This window comes from Carassius auratus, chromosome 19 (genome assembly GCF_003368295.1).
Source record: "Carassius auratus strain Wakin chromosome 19, ASM336829v1, whole genome shotgun sequence".
Classification (NCBI taxonomy): Eukaryota; Metazoa; Chordata; class Actinopteri; order Cypriniformes; family Cyprinidae; genus Carassius; species Carassius auratus.
In genome coordinates, this window is record NC_039261.1 from 20,201,508 (window position 1) to 20,226,939 (window position 25,432).

At 40.1% G+C, this 25,432-nt stretch overlaps 1 protein-coding gene across 1 annotated transcript; it reads left to right on the forward strand.

Annotated features, from left to right (window-relative positions):
- The first annotated feature begins 9,714 nt into the window (after positions 1-9,714).
- Positions 9,715-13,315, forward strand: LOC113119763 (tumor necrosis factor receptor superfamily member 11B-like). The gene is made up of 4 exons (XM_026289408.1): positions 9,715-9,731; positions 10,233-10,614; positions 12,294-12,473; positions 12,645-13,315. Exons 1-4 carry the CDS (start codon positions 9,729-9,731, stop codon positions 12,941-12,943), a joined length of 864 nt encoding a protein of 287 aa, XP_026145193.1. The 5' UTR covers positions 9,715-9,728; the 3' UTR covers positions 12,944-13,315.
- The last annotated feature ends 12,117 nt before the right edge of the window (positions 13,316-25,432 follow it).

The following is a 25,432-nucleotide window of genomic DNA, read 5'->3' on the forward strand; positions in this document are numbered from 1 at the left end:
CATAGTCTGAGAACTTTAGCATGATGTGTAAAAAACATATTGGAGTCATTTTTTTACTTTATTTTATTAGTGTTCGTTTATTTTATTAAACTGGATAAATTGCTTAACCTTTTTATATTTTATGTGGTGTCATGATTTACTTTTGATAAAAACAAAGGTTTATTATTGTATATTCATTTGGCATTTCATTTACTGTATACAAAGTGTTAAATACTTTCTCTGAATCTTTAAAGTCTGTCTGTAAGCGATCGTTCAGGTGCGGATATATTTGTGCAGCTCAGCAATTCGACACTTCTTAGTCTTGTGTATTCAGGAGATGTTGTTCTATGGTTGGACCTCTGTAGAATGAGGAACGAACCGAGAAAATAAATCATGCATCAAAGAAGGTGTAGTTAGAACACACCCACCGATTGCGTAATCACCACGGACCAATGGAATCTCAAAGGTGTTTAGGAGCCAAAGCAAACTCCCCCAGAAAGTTCACTTTGGTGAGCTGTTTCGAACTCCCGAAAAAAACTCAAAAAGTACATCATATCAGTTCGTTATTCGATTTCGTTTGAAGTATACAGGGGTCTTTACTCATGTCTTGAAGAGCCTCTGAGAGCTCTTTTATCTGTTAGAAAATGGGGATTCTTTTTTTTTTTATTCTCCACGCTAGCAATTTCCCTGAAATTTTCCACTGATCATAATCGGACTGTTTTAGTCACATTCATTCCTTAGATATTTTACTACTAGTAATTTCATTATATTTGGCTTTTACAAAAAAAATTATTTTTGCTTTGCAGGTACATTATTGCTAAAGAGAGGCTATTTTAATTAGTTTCCCCAGGTTTTATGGTAATTGTGCCCGATAAATGTTAGATCTGTATATTGTACAACTTAATATCTCTCCTGTAATATATGCCATGAAGAGGCACTCGTCTAATTTGTATTGACTGATAATGATAGGTCTATTATCCAGAAAGTTTACAAAATCATTATAAAGAAGCCAACTTGCTTGAAATCTAAATCTGGGAGGGGGAGTACGAGATTATCCATTTGGATTGTACATGTAATAGGGACATGATCTGACAACTTTTACCTACCTTCGCAACTAAACTGTTGGAAATTAAAAAATTATAAATTCTTGAAAATGTTTTATATGTATTCAAAAAGCATGAATATTCTTTCTTGCTTGGATTGAGAGTGATTATTTGTTGTTTTTTTATCGATTGAAAATACTAGTAAAAATACTTGTATAGTTTTTCCAAAATTATGTATATATAGTCAAATATTTATAATATATATATCCAGTAGTTATACAAGCAACTTGAGCTATGAGCTTCTCCACGCTTCCTCCAGACTCTAGGACCTTGGTTTCCAAATGAAATATAAAACTTGTTCTCATCTGAAAAGAGGACTTTGGACCACTGAGCAACAGTCCAGTTCTTCTTCTCCTGAGCCCAGGTAAGATGCCTCTGACGTTGTCTGTGGTTCAGGAGTGGCTTAACAAGAGGAATACGACAACTGTAGCCAAATTCCTTGACGCATCTGTGTGTGGTGCTCTTGATGCCTTGACCCCAGCCTCAGATCATTCCTTGTGAAGTTCACTCAAATTCTTGAATCAATTTTACTTTACAATCCTCATATGGCTGTGGTTCTCTCGGTTGGTTGTGCATGTTTTCCTTCTACACTTTTTCCATCCACTCAACTTTCTGTTAACATGCTTGGATACAGCACTCTGTGAACAGCAGCTTCTTTGGCAATGAATGTTTGTGTCTTACCCTCCTTGTGAAGGATGTCAATTATTGTCTTCTGGACAAATGTCAGACAGCAGTCAAAATAATCACAATTAAAACAACCAATGTCTTTAACAACTTCAGTCTGTGAGCACTGAATGTATTAATACACGAGTTTCACAATCGGAGTTGAATTACTGAAATAAATAAACTTTTCAAACATTCAAATATTCAAATATATTTAGATGCAGCTGTATATTATGTAGCACCGTGGTCCTGCGATGCATGACATTTCGTTCCAGACATGTAGCAGAATGACAATAAAGCTCAATTTGACACAGGAAAAATACACAGTTCAACACTCACAAAAAAAATAAAAAAATAAAAAAATAAACCACAAATGTTATGTTTATGTAAAGTGATTTTTGTTTTTGTCAGTAGTCATTGGTTAATAAGATAATTAGCGCTGTCATATGATTAATGGCATCTAAAATAAAAGTTTTTGTTTACATAATACATATGTCATGGGGTGCTACTGTGAGAAGCACGGAGCGAGGAAAGGCAATATCCAATTCAAAGTCTTTAATAAATCCAAAGTAAACAGGAAATCACACATAGCACTGTAAACAATTCCAGACAAGAGAGAACAGAATGGGCTAGAACTAAATAGGCAAGACATTAAAGGAACACACCTGGGAACAATACAAATTAATTAATCAAACACAACTGGAGATGAATTCACATGAGGAGGACAGAAACAGGAAGGACCAAATAAGGAAAACAAGGACATACATGTGGCAATATATGTGTGTACTGTGTATATTTTTTATGTACATAGAAAAACACACACATGCATGTATATATTTCAGATAAATATTTAACATATAATATAATGTTTATATATTCAATTTATTTATATATAATATGTTCCTGTAGCTCAATTGGTAGAGCATTGTGCTATCAAAAGCGCAGGGTTGGGGGTTTGATTCCCCGGGAACACATGATAGGTAAAAATTGATAGCCTGAATGCACTGTAAGTCGCTTTGGGTAAAAGCGTCTGCTAAACGTATACATTTAATTTAATATAAATTATATGAATATAAATATTCAATATTTTCAAAATATATATTGTATATTTTTGTGTATTTATATATACATAAATATACAGAGTATACCAATATATTATGTAAATTATAATATATATTAAATTCTATATTAATATATTAATTATTCATATATATTCAATTAATTAATTAAAGTCATAAAGGATATTTGTGCTATTTAACATTTAATCATTACAGGTTATCTTTAGGCTTCACTGATTCTAATGATTTTGAGGAATCTGTTTTTGAGCAAATACATATTCATTTTTAAGAACAAGAACTCCAAGGCATGTTCATTTTTAGTCTAGAAACTCATGTTGACACACAGCGCTCTGCATTTACTCCAGATTTCTTTCAACATGGCAACACCAGAGCTGCCACTAAAAAAGTAACTGGAGTTACTTTCTAGAAAAATTTACTCTGATAAGCAATCTGATTAAATAACTCTTTAAAATGTTTATTTTAAAATGTTACAATAGATTTCTTCTTTTAACCCCTTTCCAGTCACCCCAAAAATAAAACATAAATTTTTAATAAGGTTAATGCATCTTGGTTTTTGTAAGGTTTAGTACTGGATTTGTTCTAAATCATTGTACTAGACAATAAAATCGGTACTATTAGAGATCAAATGATAACCATGCAGCCGTCAGCTACAGTATCACATCAGACAGTGCACTATAGACCCCCTGAGGAACAGTTCCACTCATTCTCTACTATAGGAGAGGAAGAATTGTATAAACTTGTTAAATCATCTAAACCAACAACATGTATGTTAGACCCTATACCATCTAAGCTCCTAAAAGAGGTGCTTCCAGAAGTCATAGATCCTCTTCTGACTATTATTAATTCCTCATTGTCATTAGGATATGTCCCCAAAACTTTCAAACTGGCTGTTATTAAGCCTCTCATCAAAAAACCACAACTTGACCCCAAAGAACTCGACTCCCTTTTCTGTCCAAGATACTAGAAAAGGTGGTATCCTCACAATTATATTCCTTCTTAGAGAAAAATGGCATCTGAGAGGATTTCCAGTCAGGATTTAGACCGTATCATAGTACTGAGACTGCTCCCCTTAGAGTTACAAATGACCTGCTCTAATCATCTGATCGTGGGTGTATCTCTCTATTAGTTTTATTGGATCTTAGTGCTGCGTTTGACACAATTGACCACAACATTCTTTTGCATAGACTTGAACACTTTGTTGACATCAGTGGAAGTGCATTAGCATGGTTTAAATCATACTTATATGACCACCATCAGTTCGTAGCAGTGAATGAAGATGTATCATATCGATCACAAGTGCAGTATGGAGTACCTCAAGGCTCAGTACTAGGGCCGCTACTCTTCACGCTTTATATGTTACCCTTGGGAGATATCATCAGGAAAAATGGTCTTAGCTTTCACTGTTATGCTGATGATACTCAGCTCTATAAACTCTTAGTAAACAAACTACAGCTAGTCCAAAATGCAGCAGCAAGAGTTCTTACTAGAACCAGGAAGTATGACCATATTAGCCCGGTCCTGTCAACACTGCACTGGCTCCCTATCAAACATCGCATAGATTTAAAAATATTGCTAATTACTTATAAAGCTCTGAATTGTTTAGCACCTCAGTATTTGAATGAGCTCCTTTTACATTATAATCCTCTTCGTCCGCTACGTTCTCAAAACTCAATTTGATAATACCTAGAATATCAAAATCAACTGCGGCTGTCTGATCCTTTTCCTATTTAGCACCTAAACTCTGGAATAACCAACTCTGGAATAACATCCAGGTTGGATGTCAGAACTGGACTGAGCCTGGTTTTGCATAATTGAGACACTGTTTTCCTAGTTATTGTTGTTCAGTTGCTTGGATACAATCTTTTTGTTTAAAGCAATATATAAATAAAGGTGACTTCACTTAAAAAATAATATGCAGTACTTTCAGATAGCGCTGTCTAAACATTCATTTGAATTGGTCATCTCTTACTACTTTGATTTATTACATGATTGAATATGTTGTGATTTCTGTTTCTATGAAACAAGTCATTAAGTGTGTGTTTTTCATGTCTATGACTAATCAAAACACTTCTTTTACAAAAGCACCTTTGTTGTATAGCTAGTTCATGGATGAGTTATATGGTACTTATATTCTTTAGACCTGTCTGACATAGTCCTGCACATGATGCAGAAACAGACATACACAAACAGTCTCATTATTCCAGTGAAACAAGTTACAAACAGAAACCAATCTGGATTTTCCAGTAAAACGGTGAAATGCTTTTTAAAAGCTCTTTCAAGGAACACTCCCGGTGTTCTAGGTGGCCATTATTTCCATTAGATTACTTCATGAATAAGTGACTCGCGTGCACAGGAAGTGAATCGCACTTCTCTGAAGAAGAATTACAAACATTGGCATGATTCCTGAAAGCCTTTCATACCCGTGTTCCTGTAGAAACATGACAGATCCTCAGGAAACACTTTAGATGAATGCATTGTTGGATTAGCGCATGAATGCACAATAAAAACGTTACCTTTCCATTCTAAAGCCTTAGTGTTCAGCATTTGATTGGAAGTCATCTGTTATTGTTCCTATATAGAAAAGATGAGATTCTCAATTTCCTAGTAATTATAGTTTTGTTTTTTTTCTACAGTCACTTATCACTGACCAGTTGAATAAAAGCTTGTTTTTCATGCACCCAATGCAATTTGGCTTCAGAACAAACTACTCAACTGAGATAGCCAACTGTTACTTCATTGAAAACAATCAAGTCTTCATTGGATGATGGTGGGGTTATTGAAGCGGTGTTTCTTGACCTCAAGAAATCACAGAATTAAGTAAACAAAGAATTCTAAATGTCTAAATTAATGTTTTTTTTTTTCAGATAGATTGAATTGGATTGAATCATATTGATCAGGTCGAACACATTATGCTCAAGTACTGTATTATAAATCAACAGCCTTACATGTATCTGCAGGTATACCCCAAGGATCTATTCTGGGCCCATTGCCACATTGTATACCAATGATTTTCTGTCTCTTTGTCCAGACCTTAATATGTTTTTGGACACTGCTATTTATATTCAGTACATGGGAGCAGTGTGTCACAAGTGACAAATGGACTTACTAAATCTATAATTCATGTAACACCTTAGTTAGCATAATGCTGTTTACAGTTAAATATTTCTAAATGGCTTCATGTTTTTTTATTAACCAAAACAAACAGCTCAAGTGCAATGCCAGATGTTTTTTTATCAGGGGAAAGGCTACAAGTAATAGCGGAACACTTTGATTCTATAGAATTCTAGACATTAGCTTAATAAAAATCTGTACAAAAGTGACAGCAAAAAGACACATGAAGCTGAAGCTGGACGTTTATACAATTGCACTAATGCTGCGTTCACACCAAACGCGAATAGAGCGTCAAATTGGCGTCTACCGCGTCTAGTTTGCCGCTTGAACATTTTGAATGCATTTGCGATTTGTTAACGCGGCGTCAATTGACGCCAAGTTAAATTTTTTCAAATCGGGCGGCAGACGCGAATTCGCTTCAAACGCGCCGCGCTAAACGCCTTTACATTGACTTAACATTTAAATAATTCGCGCCAGACGCTCTATTCGCGTTTAGTGTGAACGCAGCATAAGAGAGCTGCTAGGAACTCATGCATTAATTTGCTTCTGATGTTTGTTAGTATTTCTGCATTTCTATATTGCTGATTCATCTGAGTGGGTTAGTTTCACTAGTTATCATGTGATTGACTCTGATGTAAACACAAAATAATTCCATAATATCTACTTTCCTCTGCTCTCATGAGTGATGGATCAAGTCTGTTTACGGAATCCCCTGAAATGTGAAATGACACGCTATGACTCACCCGCTATGACTTTTTTCGTTGTTATCTAACAGTTATTTTAACACATTACTGCTCTGTCAATGTGTTTGAATGCTCAAGTGATCCAGTTCAACCAGAATGTATGACTATGAATATGACTAAATAGCCATGTGTGAGATGCTGCTGGTTGAAATGTGTGAATTTTAGAAATAGTTCTGCTGTTAGTCAGCGAATATATAGAAATATCTACACACATGTGACAGGTCCAAAGAAGGACACATTAGATGCTGACTGTAACTGAAGTAAAAGGTTGGTTTCACCTGGTAAAGAAAATAACAGCATTTACTACTTGACACTTTGTTCCACTTCCATGCATTTCCATTCAAAATTATGTCCGGTCTACAGATTGTGGGCGATAAACCTCTAATTATCTTTATTCTCACCAAATCTGGGATTCAATCTTTTCGCCCACGTTTTCTTTCAGTCAGCACAGGTTTTGTGTTTCTCTTGGGAACCGATAATACTTTTTGTTAATATTTTTTGTTCAAATTGATGCAAAATAAGAGTTCTGGCATTTATTCTGCTTACTCTGATATTCTGCTGCCCGACAGTGATTTTGCAACTATTAGTTGAATGATAGGACTGTTGATGTATCTGAGTTTATGTTAAGAATTTAGATTTAGAATTTAGGATGCTTTATTGTCAATGTATACAAGATACAACGAAATTGCAGAGCTTCTGCGTAAGGTGCTTGGTACATAATAAACAAAAGAGAGAAACTAAAAAGAAATATGCAAAATACAAAGAAATATACAATTAAAAGATTTAAAACTACTACAAAGAAAAAAAGAATTAATGAGATAGAAAGCAATTGCTTGTTTGTAAAAAAAAAGGTAAACAGAAGAAAAATATTAAAATAATGATTGCACTGATATGAGGTAGACTTCTGGCTCTGAGTCAAAGTACACAGCGCACTGAAGGAATAAAGATGTAGAAAAACATTGCACAAAGAAAAGATAAAGATTGCACTGAAATATAATACACATATTGATAATGGTGAACATGATTTCAACAAGTACAACATGTTCCTGGATCAACATTCCTGTTCATCATCATTCCATCAACCAATCAGAATTAAGGATGAACTTTTCAGGAAATTTGAGTTTAAGGCTTAAAATCAGGATTCTGTGCTTCTTCACTCTTGTTAATCAGCTATTTCCCTCTGATTTTAGGAATCAGTTAGGGGTAGGGTTAGGTTTAGGGGTAGGGACTGGGTTAAGTATGTATTTCTGGACAGTGGATCCCCAACAATCCTCTGTACAGTCTTAACCACCCGGGACAAGTCCTGTGCTGTGCATTCCACACAGAAACACAATACCACAGGATGCTATTCTCATCTGCTATTGTGCTTTGCTATGATTGTCCCCTATTCTGACTACTTGTGACCTGTTGGTTAGAAAGTCTCCGATCCATAAGCACAATGAAGTGGAAAGGCCCACATTGTAGAGTTTCTGTACCTGAACTTTGAGATGAAAAGTCATGAACATCTTGTTCTTTGTTGTTGTTATTACTCTGTGGTGGAAACTGGTTTCCAAACATTCCAAACCTTTATGATTTTTTCTGTCATCTGAGAGGAGTTTTTGAAGAATGTTGGTGAAATGGTTCCACGTTCCTTACATTGTGTGGGGAGAGAATACAGTGTAAGTCCCTGACTTTTGTGTTCCAATGAATAAAATTTAAAAAATGAATTTATGGACGAAGTATGGCTTTAACACCAGGTGTACATGCATCTGTATCAGCGTGTATCAGCCTGCAGGTGGCACTACTGCTCTTAACTAGCTGCTATAGACAGAACACTTACTAATGGAGTCTATTCCTACTGCTTTACTTATTGGTTTAGAATGCATTTTACAAATGTGTCCATCACTAATAGAGCCCTGCATGGTCAGGCACCCTCTAATGTCCAGGATTTATTAATTTATTAATTATTAGTCTTCTGGCTAAGACCTTTTAACTGTTCCCAGAACACGTCTCAGAACAAGAGGATACTCCAAGGCTTTGTAAATCTGGGTAAATCTTGAGAAATATGGGTAATCTTTAAAAAAAAATACCTAAAGTATTTTTGTTTCTGAGAAGGTTTTAACTAACAATATGGTCTGGAAGTAAAGTTGTGTATTATTTGGTGGTATCTGTACAGCTGGTATTTAACTTTTGTAAATTTTATTACATTTTATTAAACAAGTTGTCAAAGCCCCTCTAAAACCAGTTATGACCAGACTGGAAGACCAGATCAAACCAGCTTAGTTTAGTCTGTATTATAAGAAGCTCTGGGCTTTTCTGACCCCTGTCATGTGCTGATAAAAACCCAACTGAAACCAGACTGAGCTGGTGGGTGGCTGGGTGGGTGGTTTTAGACGGGTTTTGCTGGGTGAACAGCTGACTAACCAGCTCAAACCATCTGACCAGCACAGGCCGCTTTCAGATGAAGAATTCAGCAGGGCTTCGTATTCCCACCATCGAATCAATGATATCAAGATCTCAAGATTTAAGTAAAACTAGAACATTCTTTCATGCATCAAGATTAGTTTCACAAGAAAAATATAAACTCCTCTAACTTTTTATTTATTTATTGTGAAATTGTTTTGTTATAAGATTGTACAGATCTGGCGATGCAGTAATAATTGTGAAAAACATTGTTACGCAATAAAGATTCAGATAATATCAATACCATCATATCATGAGATGCAACGGTCCAAACTGAAATGAGTTGTGTTTTCTCCCTTTATTATCATTATTAGTGTTGTGTGTGATGAATGGTGTGTTGTAGTTGGTGTTTTGCTGACGCATTGTTATGCTGTCTCCAGCTGAGTTGTTCACAGTGTGTTGAAAGGGTCTCTTTCAAACCTGTGAACCTGTTTTTTTTTTTTTTTGAGTCAGGTGAATTAGTCACTGCTCTATATTTAATATGATGAGTATCTGTGAGTATAACTGTTGTGGTGATAAGTGATGAGTGATTGATCCGTGGGCGTGTCTTCAACATATAAACCACGCGCATCCCTGAGCATCAATGAAACCCGACAGCAGCGCGCGCTATGGTGAGTGACCCGATTAAACATTCACTATTCTATCTTTACATCTCAACATCATATCATTTAGTTATCTGTGTCATTATTCTTCTATATGTGTCTCTGGAACACAGAAGCAGTCATCAGTAGCACAGGTATATTTGTAGCAATAGACAATAATACATTGTATGGGTCAAAATATCATTTTTTCTTTTATCCCAAAAATATCATTTTTTTCTTTTATCCCAAAAATCATTAGGATATTAAGCAGAGACCATGTGCCATGTTCCACCGTGAATATATATTTAAAAAAAACATTTGATTAGTAATATGCATGTCTAAGAACTTACTTTGAACAACTTTAAAGATGATTTTCATAACATATATGTATTTTTTTTTTCTTTTTCTTTTTTTGCTCCCTCAGATTTCTGATTTTCAAATAGTTGTATCTCAGATAGCTCACTCTTATGACTGGGTTGGGTCTCCAGGGTCACATATATAACGCACGCTTCTGCTCTTTCGTTTCTCTAGTTTCTTCTCACAGCGTTGGTTCTTCCGGTCCTCTGTGGAGCCGGTTTGGCGTCGGATGGTCACTTTTACCGGCGCACGGATCCGGTCACCGGACAGCAGCTGCTGTGTGACAGGTGTCCTCCAGGAACGCGCATGCGCGCACACTGCACGTCTTCACGTCAGACGGAGTGCGTGGCCTGTGGAGCGGGTCTGTTCACGGAGTTCTGGAACTACATCCCGTACTGTCTGCGATGCGAAGCGTGTTCCGATCACCAGCAGGTCGTTCGGCCGTGTAACGGAACCGTGAACACGGTGTGCGAGTGTGAGGCGGGCTTCTTCTGGGACCAGCACTTCTGCAGGACACACAGCGAGTGTAAACCGGGCCACGGAGTCCAAGCTCCAGGTGACCAGCCGATACTTATTAATACATGACACACAGTCAAACCAACCATTCTACAACTTCTGATCTGTGTTTAGTGGCGGGCGCAGGACACTGTAGTTCATTCATGTTCGTGAGGAGGGCGAAATAAACCAAACATTTATGACCCTGGAGCACAAAACCAGTCAGAAGGGTTCATTTTTCAAAATTGAGATTCATACATCATCTGAAGCTGAATAAATGATCTCTCCATTCATGTGTGGTTTGTTCGGAGGACCATATTTAAAATTCTGGAATCTGAGGGAGCAAAAAAATCTAAATATTGAGAAAATCATCTTTAAAGTTGTTCAAATGAAGTTCTTAGCAATACATATTACTAACCAAACATTAAGTTTTGATATATTTATGTTAGAACATTCACAAAATATCTTCATGGAACATGATCTTTACTAAATATCCTAATGATTTTTGGCATGAAAGAGAAATACAAATATACCCCAGAGACTAAAGACTGGTTTTGTGCTGCAGGGACATACAGTATATTATACCCAAACATTCTTCATACAGCGGACAACCAGAAAAAAAAAAATATCAAAAATGTATATCAAAAATGATTCGGACACTTTTAGGTGAGCGTGTGTTTCTTAAGTGTTTTTCTTTAATTACTAATGTGATCTTTTCCCACCACAGACTGAATAAACGAAGCACTGATTGGTCATTAGTTGAGCTACACTGGTTTCATCGAACTGTGTATATAACATCTATTCAAGAATTCATTACAGACCTTTCTATCAAAGTTATCTGAATTTGATCTGATTACCATCTTCTAAACTTTGATCATGTGAGAAATCTTGAAGGTGTCTGACTAAATTTGGGTTTGACTATTTATTTAATGTTGGAAATGTAATAGGTTATAGATTACAAGTTACCATATTCAAAATGTAATAAGGCGCATATTTCAGTTACTTTATTTAAGTAATGTACATGATTACATTTGGTTACTTTTTTATTACTTTCCCCCAAAAATTACTCAAAACTGTTAATCATTTTCAAATATTTAAAGCAGGCAGGACTACATAAAATATCTACGGTGCTGTTTGTTTAGTTATGACAGGAAACACTGGCATCTAACAATTCCTTGGAAAAGAACAGTTAATCTTAAGAAAATAAAGCATGTGCTTAAACCCAAATAGTTAATGAAACCGTTACTGAGTAAGCATGTGTCCTTTTCTGTTTCCTAAACTCCTGAAACATTGGTGTCTCATATTTTCAAGCAGTCAATGCATTTTATGAAAGAAAGAAATTAAATCTATATGTGTGAAAATTTTCAGTTGTAATCGTTAGCATTTTCATAAGTAACTGTAATTTAATGACACATTGTTTCAGCGTTATACAGATGTATTAAGTAACTGTAGTTTGTTCACAGTTGTTAGGCAACAGCACAACAGCCGAGACTCACAGCGGTTCTGCATCGGCATCATGTTGCTTGTCAACCGTTAAATTGATCTGAAGGATGACTCTACGTGATCTGTTATGTTTGCTTTCATTTAAAGCTCAGTGTGTTTTGTCACACAGCCTGTATTTTGTTGGGTGTGGTTCGGAAGCAGACGGATGCACTGTCTGCACTGCTCTTGTACAAACAGTGATTCATGTGAAAGTGGATCGCGGCGACTGATGTGTAATGTGTGATGATGTCTCTGCAGGTACCCCACACAGAGACACGGTGTGTGAGCCCTGCGCAGAAGGACACTATGCCAACATCATGCAGACACATGCAACATGCGTTACTCACAGCGCTTGCAAAGCAGATGAACAGCTGGTGCTGCCCGGATCCAGGTGGCACGATAACGTGTGTGCAACCTGTGACCATCTCACACAGAAAGGTACAGGAACACACACGCACATTCACAATTACACAGCACACACAACCACCCAGATCACCAGAGCTGCTGCCTTCTTGAGTTTATATCACAATGCTGAGAACTGTGAGATGTAAAAGCAAGATATGAATTTAGAATTTGTAGAAATAAGCTTATAAGGGTGTTTTCTTCCAGATTGGGTGGATTTATTCAAGTCGGTTCTGTCCGGTCTGCACGTTCAGTACGGGACTTCCACTGAGCGTCTGCAGAAGTTAGTGAACCGCCGTCTGCGCAAGAAGAGGTTCGGCAAGCATGCAGCGCTGCATCCGACGCAGCAGCTCCAGCACTGGAGCAAAGAGACATCACAGGAGGAGCCGCTAAACCTGCCGTCCATCCTGGAGGAGTCACACCTGAATCTGCTAGCAGACCGGATCGCACGCAAGATCCGGCGATCCCAGCAACACTGCAGCAAAACTCCACCGCAAGCGTTATAACAGATGAAGCCTGTTCACACTGCACTGAAAAACACCCTGCACTGATTTGAGTTTACACTGTCTCACCTGTTTTAGAAAATCAGATTTTGTCGTGACCGTTAGCTGCTTTGACATCTGGTTCAGTTTAACACTCCAGTAAAGGATGTTAGATGTGTGACACTCAGATTGTACTTGGGCACTTTACAGTCTGTCCTGTCAATAAATTTAACATGCTTTGTTGCATTAGACTCCACTGTTTTAAAGTATTGCAGATTATTTTTTGTATTGGTTTTGCATTGAAAGTTTGTTCTTTATTTTTTTATTCTCTGGAGATAGTTCCCAGACTACAAAACAGCTCATTAAACACACTGAAAAGAGCGGATGTGAAATATATCTTGTCTCTAGGGTTTTCCTTTGAATTACCTGAAATGAATCTACTGCCGTTTTTTTTGGCAAGATAAGAGTAACTTCGTGCAGTTTTGTATTGCATTTACTTATTCAGATTTCACAGACAAGAATTCACTTGCACAACTGTGGAAACAAACGTGAAGTTTCAACTAAGAAAGGAGTTCATCAAGACACAAATATTGGGTTGACAAAGTCTGATCAGATCATTTATGACTCAAGTTATTGTTAACTAAAACTTTTTTTTTTTTACTTTTTTGAAAATTCAAATAAAATAAAATAAAAATTAATGAAAAACATTAACTGGTAGCTAAAATAAATTAAGTGAAGTTGAAGTACTAAAAGTCTCTTGTGCACATCATAAAAGCAATTTATCATTCTTTTGTACATATTGCGTAAGCTTCTGTACATTATTACATATAATGAAATTAATTATCTACATGTGTCTGCTGTTTCCTATATTATTTTGAATAATAATGAAAACTACTCTTTTTAATAATTTTACCCTCATGTAAAATTTGTTTTATCCCATTTTTAGTTTTATCCCATGGGGGAAAAAAAAACTTAAAGTTTGGGTTCACCCATTGGCCAATCAATCAAGGCCCACATTTGCAAGTTACTGGCTTATGCAGGTTATCCATTGTGTGCTGCGGTTTGTACAAATTGTTTCTAACACTTGATGGATGGATGGATGGATGGATGGATGGACTGACGGACAGACAGACAGACAGACAGATAGATAGATAGATAATTTCAATATGAATGAGTACAGGTACTAATATTCCATACTGGTAATAAACCATAAACCAGTAATACATGGATTAAAATACTCAGAAAATCTCCAACATTTACAAGTTTCAACACATTTATGTTTCTCTGTTATGAGGCACTATATGTAAACTCCTTACATATAGTGCCTTACTTCTGCGCCGCCTGGGTGGGCTTCTGTCTCGACTGCACGGATGTGGTGGTCTTCTGCGCCTCCCTGGTGGGCTTCTGTCTCGACCGCATGGCTCCAATTCCACCTTGTTCCTCTCTGGATTCCTGCCCTGTCGGTTCGGCCCTGGGCCACTAAACATTATGTTCCTTCCTGGACTTGTGTTTTGTTGTTGTTTTGTTTTTGTTTTTTGCTCTTCTTCTCTCCGTTTCCTCTATGGACCTGGCCCCCCATCCCTCCTCCTGATCCTCCACCAGTCCACCTCCCTCCTGTGATCCTTTTTTTTGTTTTTTGCTCTTCTTCTCTCTGTTTCCCTCTATGGACCTGGCCCCCCGTCCCTCCCCCTGGTCCTCCGCCGCTCTACCTCCCTCCTGGTCTCTGTGTTCCTTGGTCTCTTCTTGTGTTCGGGTGGAGCATCTGGTAGCTGCTCCATGGAGGAGGGGGTAATGTCACGCTGTCTGGTCTCTGTCTCCCTGAGTCTCCACTAGTGGTCTCACTTCCCCATAGGCACCTCACTGTAGGCACTACAATTCCCACAAAGCCTTGTCCCTTCATCACAGTAATTGCACTCCTGTTAATTGCACTCAGGTGTCTTCACTTGATAGTCATTACCCTGCCTATATTAACCGGTCTTTTTCTGTTTGTCTTCATGGAGTCCTTTCATTCCATCACCCAGTTTCCTTGCCTTCCGAGTTTCCTCGTCTTCCGAGTTTCCTGTTCCAGTTCCAATTCCTGTTCCTATCCCTAGTGTTTGTTTGTTTGGATTGATTTCTGGTTTTGACCCCTGCTTGTTGGATTCTGATTTGGATTACCCAATAAATACCACACTGCATTTGGATCTCTCGTCTCCTGTGTAACACATACGCGGTCCCGATCGTTCCGTCCCTCGTTGTCAGAGGACCCGTGAGCGCTTCGGTGGCTCAACAGGGCCATCAGATTTCCTATTATACTTACCACGTTCAATAACTGTTTCACTTAAACCAACACAATAGTATTACATAAATCTACAACCTTTCCAACAGAAATCACTGCAACTACACACAGGCCATAATGTCTTCTGCCCGTAAACAAATCAAAATAAAACTGGCGAAGACATTTCCTGTGTCCAATCTGACACTTAAATAAAAACAAAAGATGCTTCTGAACAAATATGAATGATTAACTCAATTTTTTTGGTTATACATAGTAGATTTCGATTGGAACCAACCATTTAGCACACCCATTCTATTATCGTCTCTCCTCTCGTCTTTTTTTCCCCAGATATTTCTCAGGATAAACCAATCACATCAGACTCATCTATATTGGAGGCAAATAACTCAAATACCACTCAAAATAACTCCATCCACTCAAACAAGAGTCAATCAAACTTGATAGGAGAAACCCACATTTTGATTCAAGTACATATCAACCAACCCTTAGAGTTATCTATCAATCTATCATTGAGATCGTCAAGAACACCAAATTCCTTGTTGTTCACCTAGCGGAGAACCTTACCTGGTCTCTCAACACTAACAATGCAGCAAAGAAAGCACAGCAGCGTCTGAACTTCCTACAAAACCTGAGGAAAGCACATCTCCCACAGAGGGACTATTGAGAGCAGAGAGCATTTCATAAACGTTTCACCCTCCAGGGTGGTCCTGGAGGAGCGCTGTCTCATTACACTGTAAGGTAAGGTAAGGTAAGGTAATTTATTTATAAAGCACAATTAAAAACAACAGGTAGTTGACCAATGTGCTGTACAATTTGAAAACATACAAAAGCAAATGTGCAAAACATTTACACAATACTATACAAATATCTAGCTACTCTCATAAAACAAACAATAAACTTACTCAGCTATCTGATTTAGACAGGAAAGCCAGAGAAAAAAAGATGAGTTTTTAAGAAAGATTTACAGTTTTTTTTCAATCGCTAACAAGCGCTTTACCATACTTCAGATACTTTTTCTAAACTCTTAACACAGACTCACACCTACAAAACACAATTGGCCAAATGGATAATTTTCTTCTCAAAAACACATTTTGTTAAATATATACTAAATCTTCATTTCAAAATAGACCACATCTTTCTCTGCAAACAACAACTTTACCAAAACACTGGAAATCTGACTCAAATTAAATTATTCTGTCAAAGAATAACACTTGTTTTCACCTCACAAGGTACATGCAGTCAATCAAAATACACAAGGTTTCAAAATACTGGCTATTGTTGACATTACAAAAACTGCATAGACTTTTCAGTCTCAGTTTTACAGGTATTTGCATGCAAAACATGCAATACACTGTTTTACACTAAATTTCTTGGTTAGGAACTGTATGTCCAAATGTACAGTAATGTTCACATTCAAAAGCATTCCAGTAAAAAGCGATTTTTTTTCTTTACTGTTTACTGCAGGAGGTACAGTAGAAATACGGTATGATAGAACAGAAAAGGTTTGACAGTATTGCTTACAGTGAACAAAATATCCATGAAACACATAAGAGCATTCTGAACAAAAAACAACAACAGCAAAAAGCCCAGATAAAAAGCGGGGGGGGGGGATAAAACAATCTCTCACTCCATCTCTCACTGCTCCTGCTCCTATCACTGCTCCTGCTCCTCTCACTGCTCCTGCTCCTGCTCCTCTCACTTCATCTCTCACCTGCTCCTGCTCCTTTCACTGCTCCTCTCACTGCTCCTGCTCCTCTCACTGCTCCTGCTCCTCTCACTGCTCCTCTCACTGCTCCTGCTCCTCTCACTGCTCCTCTCACTGCTCCTGCTCCTCTCACTGCTCCTGCTCCTTTCACTGCTCCTGCTCCTCTCACTTCTCCTGCTCCTGCACCTCTCACTGCTCCTGCTCCTTTCACTGCTCCTCTCACTGCTCCTGCTCCTCTCACTGCTCCTCTCACTGCTCCTGCACCTCTCACTGCTCCTGCTCCTTTCACTTCTCCTCTCACTGCTCCTGCTCCTCTCACTGCTCCTGCTCCTTTCACTGCTCCTCTCACTGCTCCTGCTCCTCTCACTGCTCCTGCTCCTTTCACTGCTCCTATCACTGCTCCTGCTCCTCTCACTGCTCCTGCTCCTCTCACTGCTCCTGCTCCTTTCACTGCTCCTGCACCTCTCACTTCATCTCTCACTGCTCCTGCTCCTTTCACTGCTCCTCTCACTGCTCCTGCTCCTCTCACTGCTCCTCTCACTGCTCCTGCTCCTCTCACTGCTCCTCTCACTGCTCCTGCTCCTCTCACTGCTCCTCTCACTGCTCCTGCTCCTCTCACTGCTCCTGCTCCTTTCACTGCTCCTGCTCCTCTCACTTCTCCTGCTCCTGCACCTCTCACTGCTCCTGCTCCTTTCACTGCTCCTCTCACTGCTCCTGCTCCTTTCACTGCTCCTCTCACTGCTCCTGCACCTCTCACTGCTCCTGCTCCTTTCACTTCTCCTCTCACTGCTCCTGCTCCTCTCACTGCTCCTGCTCCTTTCACTGCTCCTCTCACTGCTCCTGCTCCTCTCACTGCTCCTGCTCCTTTCACTGCTCTTCTCACTGCTCCTGCTCCTCTCACTGCTCCTCTCACTGCTCCTTCTCCTCTCACTGCTCCTGCTCCTCTCACGGCTCCTCTCACTGCTCCTGCTCCTCTCACTGCTCCTGCTCCTTTCACTGCTCCTCTCACTGCTCCTGCTCCTCTCACTGCTCCTGCTCCTTTCACTGCTCCTGCACCTCTCACTTCATCTCTCACCTGCTCCTGCTCCTTTCACTGCTCCTCTCACTGCTCCTGCTCCTCTCACTGCTCCTGCTCCTTTCACTGCGCCTGCTCCTCTCACTGCTTCTCTCACTGCTCCTGCTCCTCTCACTGCATCTTTGACTGCTCCTGCTCCTCTCACTGCTCATGCTCCTCTCACTGCTCCTGCTCCTCTCACTGCTCCTCTCACTGCTCCTGCTCCTTTCACTGCTCCTGCACCTCTCACTTCATCTCTCACCTGCTCCTGCTCCTTTCACTGCGCCTGCTCCTCTCACTGCTTCTCTCACTGCTCCTGCTCCTCTCACTGCATCTTTGACTGCTCCTGCTCCTCTCACTGCTCATGCTCCTCTCACTGCTCCTCTCACTGCTCATGCTCCTCTCACTGCTCCTGCTCCTCTCACTGCTCCTCTCACTGCTCATGCTCCTCTCACTGCTTCTCTCACTGCTCATGCTCCTCTCACTGCTCATGCTCCTCTCACTGCTCATGCTCCTCTCACTGCTCCTCTCACTGCTCCTCTCACTGCTCATGCTCCTCTCACTGCTCCTCTCACTGCTCCTGCACCTCTCACTGCTCCTGCTCCTCTCACTGCTCCTCTCACTGCTCCTGCTCCTTTCACTGCTCCTATCACTGCTCCTGCTCCTCTCACTGCTCATGCTCCTCTCACTGCTCCTGCTCCTTTCACTGCTCCTGCTCCTCTCACTGCTCCTGCACCTCTCACTGCTCCTGCTCCTCTCACTGCTCCTGCTCCTCTCACTGCTCCTCTCACTGCTCATGCTCCTCTCACTGCTCATGCTCCTCTCACTGCTCCTCTCACTGCTCCTGCACCTCTCACTGCTCCTGCTCCTCTCTGCTCATGCTCCTCTCACTGCTCCTCTCACTGCTCCTGCTCCTCTCACTGCTCCTCTCACTGCTCCTGCTCCTCTCACTGCTCATGCTCCTCTCACTGCTCCTCTCACTGCTCCTGCTCCTCTCACTGCTCATGCTCCTCTCACTGCTCCTCTCACTGCTCTTGCTCCTCTCACTGCTCCTGCTCCTCTCACTGCTCCTCTCACTGCTCCTGCTCCTCTCACTGCTCATGCTCCTCTCACTGCTCCTCTCACTGCTCATGCTCCTCTCACTGCTCCTGCTCCTATCACTGCTCATGCTCCTATCACTGCTCATGCTCCTCTCACTGCTCCTGCTCCTCTCACTGCTCCTCTCACTGCTCATGCTCCTCTCACTGCTCCTCTCACTGCTCATGCTCCTCTCACTGCTCCTGCTCCTCTCACTGGGCCTGCTCTTCTCCCTGGGCCCCTTGCTCTTACTCTTCCTCGTTCCATACATTACAATTCTGTTTCTGTTTCCAAAAATATCACTCTTCAAAGTCCTCCTTTTATTGTATAAGTGTCAATGTAATAGAAAAAAATAACCCCTGCCATTGAGTCTGAGCCAGATTGGAATCAGCTGTGGTTGGCCCAATTTACACAACATAAATCAGCTAAGATATATTGTTTTTGAACTGATATCATTGCAGAAGCAGAGGTTTTTTTTACTGTATCTAAGGTTTGGAACATTGTTTTTGCTATTGTGGGATGTTGTGTGTTAACATTTGTAAATACTACAAAAACGATCCATAATTTTGTTGGGAGGTATAGCTTGTCTGTTCAGAAAATGTAGGCATTGTGGAAATGTGTTCAATGACTCCATATTGTGTGAAAACGACATGAAATGTGTGAATGGTATGGCCACAATAGACAGATGCTGTGCTAATTGTGTTTAGAGTTTTGAAAATGTGACAACTGCTTGGACAAATGCTTGTTAGTGACTGAAAAAAACTGTAAAAGACACCACTATGGAGGCAGTTCTAATATGCGAAGGCAGACTATTCCTGAGTTTCGGTGCCAACACAGGAAAAAGAACGATCACCCCAAAGTTTGCGTCTAGACCTTGGGACAATTAACATTTTCTGGTTAGAGGACCTAAGTGATCTTGATGGAGAGTATATCTGCAATAGATCTGAGAGATAAGGTTGTGCCAGACCATTTAGAGATTTAAAAACAAACAACTAAATCTTAAAATCAATTCTATAGCGGATAGGCAACCAATGTAAAGAAAATAAAATCGGAGTGATATGGCTCCGCTTCTGAGATCCTGTCAGTAATCTAGCTGCGACATTTTGAACAATTTGCAAACGTCTCAAAGTCGACTGATTAATTCCTGCATACAAAGCATTACAATAGTCTAAACGTGAGGTCACAAAAACGTGCATTAATCTCTCTAGATCCTCAAACAACAAAAATTACTTGACTTTTGACAGGGTTCTTAATTGAAAGAAGCTTGATCGCACAACAGCGTTTACTTGTTTGTCAAATTTTAGGGAGTTATCAAAAATTACCCCCAAGTTTTTCACCATGGATTTATAGTAAATATATAAAGAACCTAAATCAACCCAGGGTGACTCAGATACATTAGAGGGTGCAAACACAACAATCTCAGTTTTACCTTCATTTAGATGCAGACAATTAGCAGCCAGCCAAGTTTTCAAATCATTCAGACATGTTAAAAGAGGCCCTAATGAATGATTATCTTCCTTTTTTACAGGCATATATATCTGTGTATCATCTGCGTAGCGTTTTTGAAAAATAGCACCAATTGGAAGCATATATAATGAAAACAAAATGGGTCCCAACATGGACCCTTGAGGTATTTTTCACATTTAAGACTTTAAGACACTAACTGTACAGAGCTGGAATGACAATAAAGCTACTCTGACTCTGACAGACAGACAGACAGACAGACAGAGACAGGCAGCTGAGATGATGTGAGATCACTTCTGTATTCAAATATTGTGCCTCCAGTGTCCTCACATGCAAACTGCACTTCTACTCTCCTTTCATGTAAATGCGTCTCTTTTGCATGTGGTTGTGATAAGGTGTAGCTTTAATGTTTTGTCTTGAATTCCTGATCAGGAAGCGTCTGTGTAAATTCGTCATGGCACGTGAAGTGTATATGTAATAGTATTATCTGTTAGTGACGTGTTGAAGCAGGTATGATGATTCTTCCACATTCCATAGCGTGGAAACCTCCTGCTAGTATAAACTAAAAAAAAGAAGCGCTAGAAGAGAAAGGAACAGAAACCAGTCCTTCTGCTTTTCTAAATCAGCTAGAGACACAAGTTAAAAGGTCATGTGTAATCCTGAAAGCATCTCTTCATATTCACTCTTAGAAATCAGTGCTCTTTTCTAAAAATAATGATTTCACAAAGGACCTTTAACTTTTTTTCCTCATTATTCTGAGTTTATATCTCACAATTCTGACTCTTTTTTCTAAACATTCTGAGTTTATATCAGAGGCAGAGCCAGACATCTAAGGGTTTAGCTTAAATCTCATTTGTCCGGGGACATTTTTTACCCATTTATGTCAGCTATTTAATTTTTTAAAATCGAATTGTTCTCAGTCTTCATCATTCTGAAATCATAACATTGAAGGTAATGCATTACAAATAATACAAGTTATGTAATCAGATCAATTTTTCAAGTAACTTAAATCGCATGACTTTTTAATTTGCAAGAAAATATGTGTTACTTTTTCAAGTAAGTAACGGCATTGAATTGTAGTAACATGCCACATTACTAGTCATAAAAGTTACTAGTTACTGTCACTTTTTATCAATTTTATGCACACTTGAGCAATAAAACTGTTGATTTCTTTATTTAATATTATTGTTTTAAATGATACTTGTCCTAAACATTTGAATGGTAGTATATCAATGGTAGTGTCATTTTTTTAAATAAAAAATATATATAATGCCATTGGGGTCATATATATATATATATATACACAGTCATGGCCAAAAGTTTTGAGAATTACATAAATATTGGAAATTGGAAAAGTTGCTGCTTAGGTTTTTATAATAGCAATTTGCATATACTCCAGAATGTTATGAAGAGTGATCAGATAAATTGCATAGTCCTTCTTTGCCATGAAAATTAACTTAATCCCAAAAAAACCTTTCCACTGCATTTCATTGCTATCATTAAAGGACCTGCTGAGATCATTTCAGTAATCATCTTATTAACTCAGGTGAGAATGTTGACGAGCACAAGGCTGGAGATCATTTTGACCGGGCTGATTGGGTTAGAATGGCAGACTTGTTAAAAGGAGGGTGATGCTTGAAATCATTGTTCTTCCATTGTTAACCTTGGTGACCTGCAAAGAAACGCGTGCAGCCATCATTGCGTTGCATAAAAATGGCTTCACAGGCAAGAATATTGTGGCTACTAAGATTGCACCTAAATCATCAATTTATAGGATCATCAAGAACTTCAAGGAAAGAGGTTAAATTCTTGTAAAGAAGGGTTCAGGGCATCCAAGAAAGTCCAGCAAGCGGCAGGATCATCTCCTAAAGAGGACTGGAGTGCCACCAGTGCAGAGCTTGCTCAGGAATGGCAGCAGGCAGGTGTGAGCGCATCTGCATGCACAGTGAGGCCAAGACTTTTGGAAGATGGCCTGGTGTCAAGAGGGTAAGCAAAGAAGCCACTCCTCTCCAAAAAAAAAACATGAGGGACAGATTGATCTTCTGCAGAAAGTATAGTGAATGGACTGCTAAGAACTGGGGAAAAGTCATATTCTCCGATGAAGCCCCTTTCCGATTGTTTGGGGCATCTGGAAAAAGGCTTGATTATGAAAGAATGGGTTGCTATCAGTCCGGATTTGGCCCAGAAGTTGATAGAGAGCATGCCCAGTCGAATTGCAGAGGTCCTGAAAAAGAAGGGCCAACACTGCAAATACTGACTCTTTGCATAAATGTAATATAATTGTGTCACGAATATTCCATGAAGACAATGATGAAAATTAAACAAGGTTTATTAAATAAATCCACAGAACGCCAAACTGCGAGACAGTTGTGTATTACACAGACAATACCAGACAAATGAAAGATCACACAACAGCAACTTAAATGCAAGACAAATAAGGGTCATAACGATGAACACCTGAGTAAATTAAATGAATTACCATGACAATGGCGGGAAAACTGAACAAAAAAGACGTGTGACTGAAGAAAACCAATGACAAATCCATGAAAACACAACTAAATCCTTGATGAAACTAAACAGAACCGTGACATAATGCCCCCTCCTGGAAGGCGCGACCTCGCGCCGCTGATGAAGAGGTAAGGGAGGGATGGTGGGGACTTTGGTGCAGGGCGAGGAGTTGGAGAACGGCTGGAAAGGAGGAGCAGGCAGAGGGCTGGTGAGAACGGGCAGGCAGAAAGGCAGAATCTCCATGTTGGCACAGATGGTGGGAGCAACCACAGGAGCACTGATGGAAGTTGTGGCCTGATGTTGCAGCCCCAAAGTACAGCATGAATGACAGCCCATGGGGGAGTCGATGGAGGGAGGAGCCAAGGTGGTGTTGTCCGCATTGCCAACAACATCTGAAGGACGACCGAAGGAGACAGAGCTGATATCAGGGGATCCCAGGGCAATGACGGAGAGTTGATGGAACCAAGCGACAACGTTGGCACTGAAGACCTAGGTGGAGCCGTGGCGACGAGCATCTGAGGTGGAGCCTAAGTGCCCGAGGAATAAGGCTGAGCTGGTGTGACCAAGGACTGAGGTGGAGCCGTAGGGAAGGAGGAGCCCGCCGAAGCCGTAGGGGTGGAGAGACAGATCACAGCAGAGGGCTCGCAAGTCCGTGGCACAGGCAGAGGGATGTCTGACCAAGGTGGAGCCGGAGGGACAATGGAACCCAGTGAAGTCGTAAGGCCGAGGGTCTCTGGTGGAGCCGAGGGAGGGAGGAACCATGGTGGAACCGAATGGTTGACGGGCCGAGGTGGAGGGAAGGGATCGGAGGACAGAGGCAGAGCCAAAAGATCCACTGACTCAACCGAGGCTGGTGACTGCATGACCTGAGCCTTTACGTCGCTGGAAGGCATCACTAGGGAATACAAAGGGCTGCAGGCATCCAGCTGAAGAAGTGCTGGAGGATTGGATGGGATTGGTAGTGTCGGTAGGAGAGTGAGGTTGGTTGGGATCTCAGATAATAATTCACCGTTCAAACCAGGTGAACAATCAATCTTAGTGCTGGCTAAAACCGGCAGCAATGAAGAAAGCGTAGCAATATCAGGGTGGGGTAGGGTGGGAAGCAGTGCATTCGTTTTCCAGTCAATTAGCCAATCCTCCCCAGTATCAATGTCCACCAAAATTCCCACAGGGACGGCTGTTGCCGGCTCACACCCCTGGTCAGACTTACATAGGGGCTTCAGCTCCGGGGCGGAAGTGAGTGCTGTCATCACAGGCTCCATTCTCACAGTGGACGGAAGCTCCCTGTCTGCGGGGGGTTCTGGCATTGTCGTCTCCTTTGTGAGGGGTATTGGTGGGTTGTGCTCTGGGTCTGACTGTGCGATGTCTGTGCAGTGTGATTGGACAAGGCTGTTATCATCCTCCACTTCGCCCACTGTGAATGTGGATCCATATGTCCACAGCGCAAAGTTAATATAAGACTCTAGGGTCCAGCTGCGAGTACCGAGGGGCATGACAAAGCAGAGATCTTCATCCAGTCCACACCCAAATCCCTCCATTAGACAGACGTCATCACAGGTGGCAAGATGGCAGGTGTCAAGGAATTCCTCCACATAAAGTTCCAAGTCTCTACCTTGCTGGAATACAAACACTGTTCCTCCCTTCAGTAAATTATTACCCCACGTCAGAGCAACATTAATGGAAGCAATGTCCATTGTTGTTCTTCTCATCTTCCTTTTGGGTCTGGTATTCTGTCACGAATATTCCATGAAGACAATGATGAAACTTAAACAAGGTTTATTAAATAAATCCACAGAACGCCAAACTGAGAGACAGCTGTGTATTACACAGACAATACCAGACAAACGAAAGATCACACAGCAGCAACTTAAATGCAAGACAAATAAGGGTCATAACAATGAACACCTGAGTAAATTAAATGAATTACCATGACAACTAAAGAATGGCGGGAAAACTGAACAAAAAGACATGTGACTGAAGAAAACCAATGACAAATCCATGAAAACACAACTAAGTCCATGATGAAACTAAATAGAACCGTGACAAATTGTCGATAAAAGACTTTGAAACGAACGAAGTGGTTAATTGTGAAACTGAGATAACATTGTCATTTTTATCGGATTCTTTACAAAGCGCTGTCTGGAATCGAGCACAGTGACGGGAATGAAACACAAACCCAGTTCCAGACAGTCATTGTGTTGATCTTTTCATCTGATGCGGCAGAGTCAGCTTCCTTCAGCCTCAGGCTCATTCATTTCACATTTACTATAAAAGAGCTGTACATTTGCTAAAAATAGATTTTATTAAAAACAAGTAAGCCCAGCCTGGTTGAGAAAAAGTAATGCAATGCATACTTTCATTTAAAAAATAACTAGTAAAAATCAAATTAAAATTAAATTTATGTATTTAGCAGACGCTTTTATCCAAAGC

Coding starts and splice junctions, on each gene's coding strand:
- LOC113119763 (XM_026289408.1), top strand. Junction 10,615..12,293: donor CCACGGAGTCCAAGCTCCAG/GTGACCAGCCGA, acceptor ATGTCTCTGCAG/GTACCCCACACAGAGACACG. Junction 12,474..12,644: donor TGACCATCTCACACAGAAAG/GTACAGGAACAC, acceptor GTTTTCTTCCAG/ATTGGGTGGATTTATTCAAG.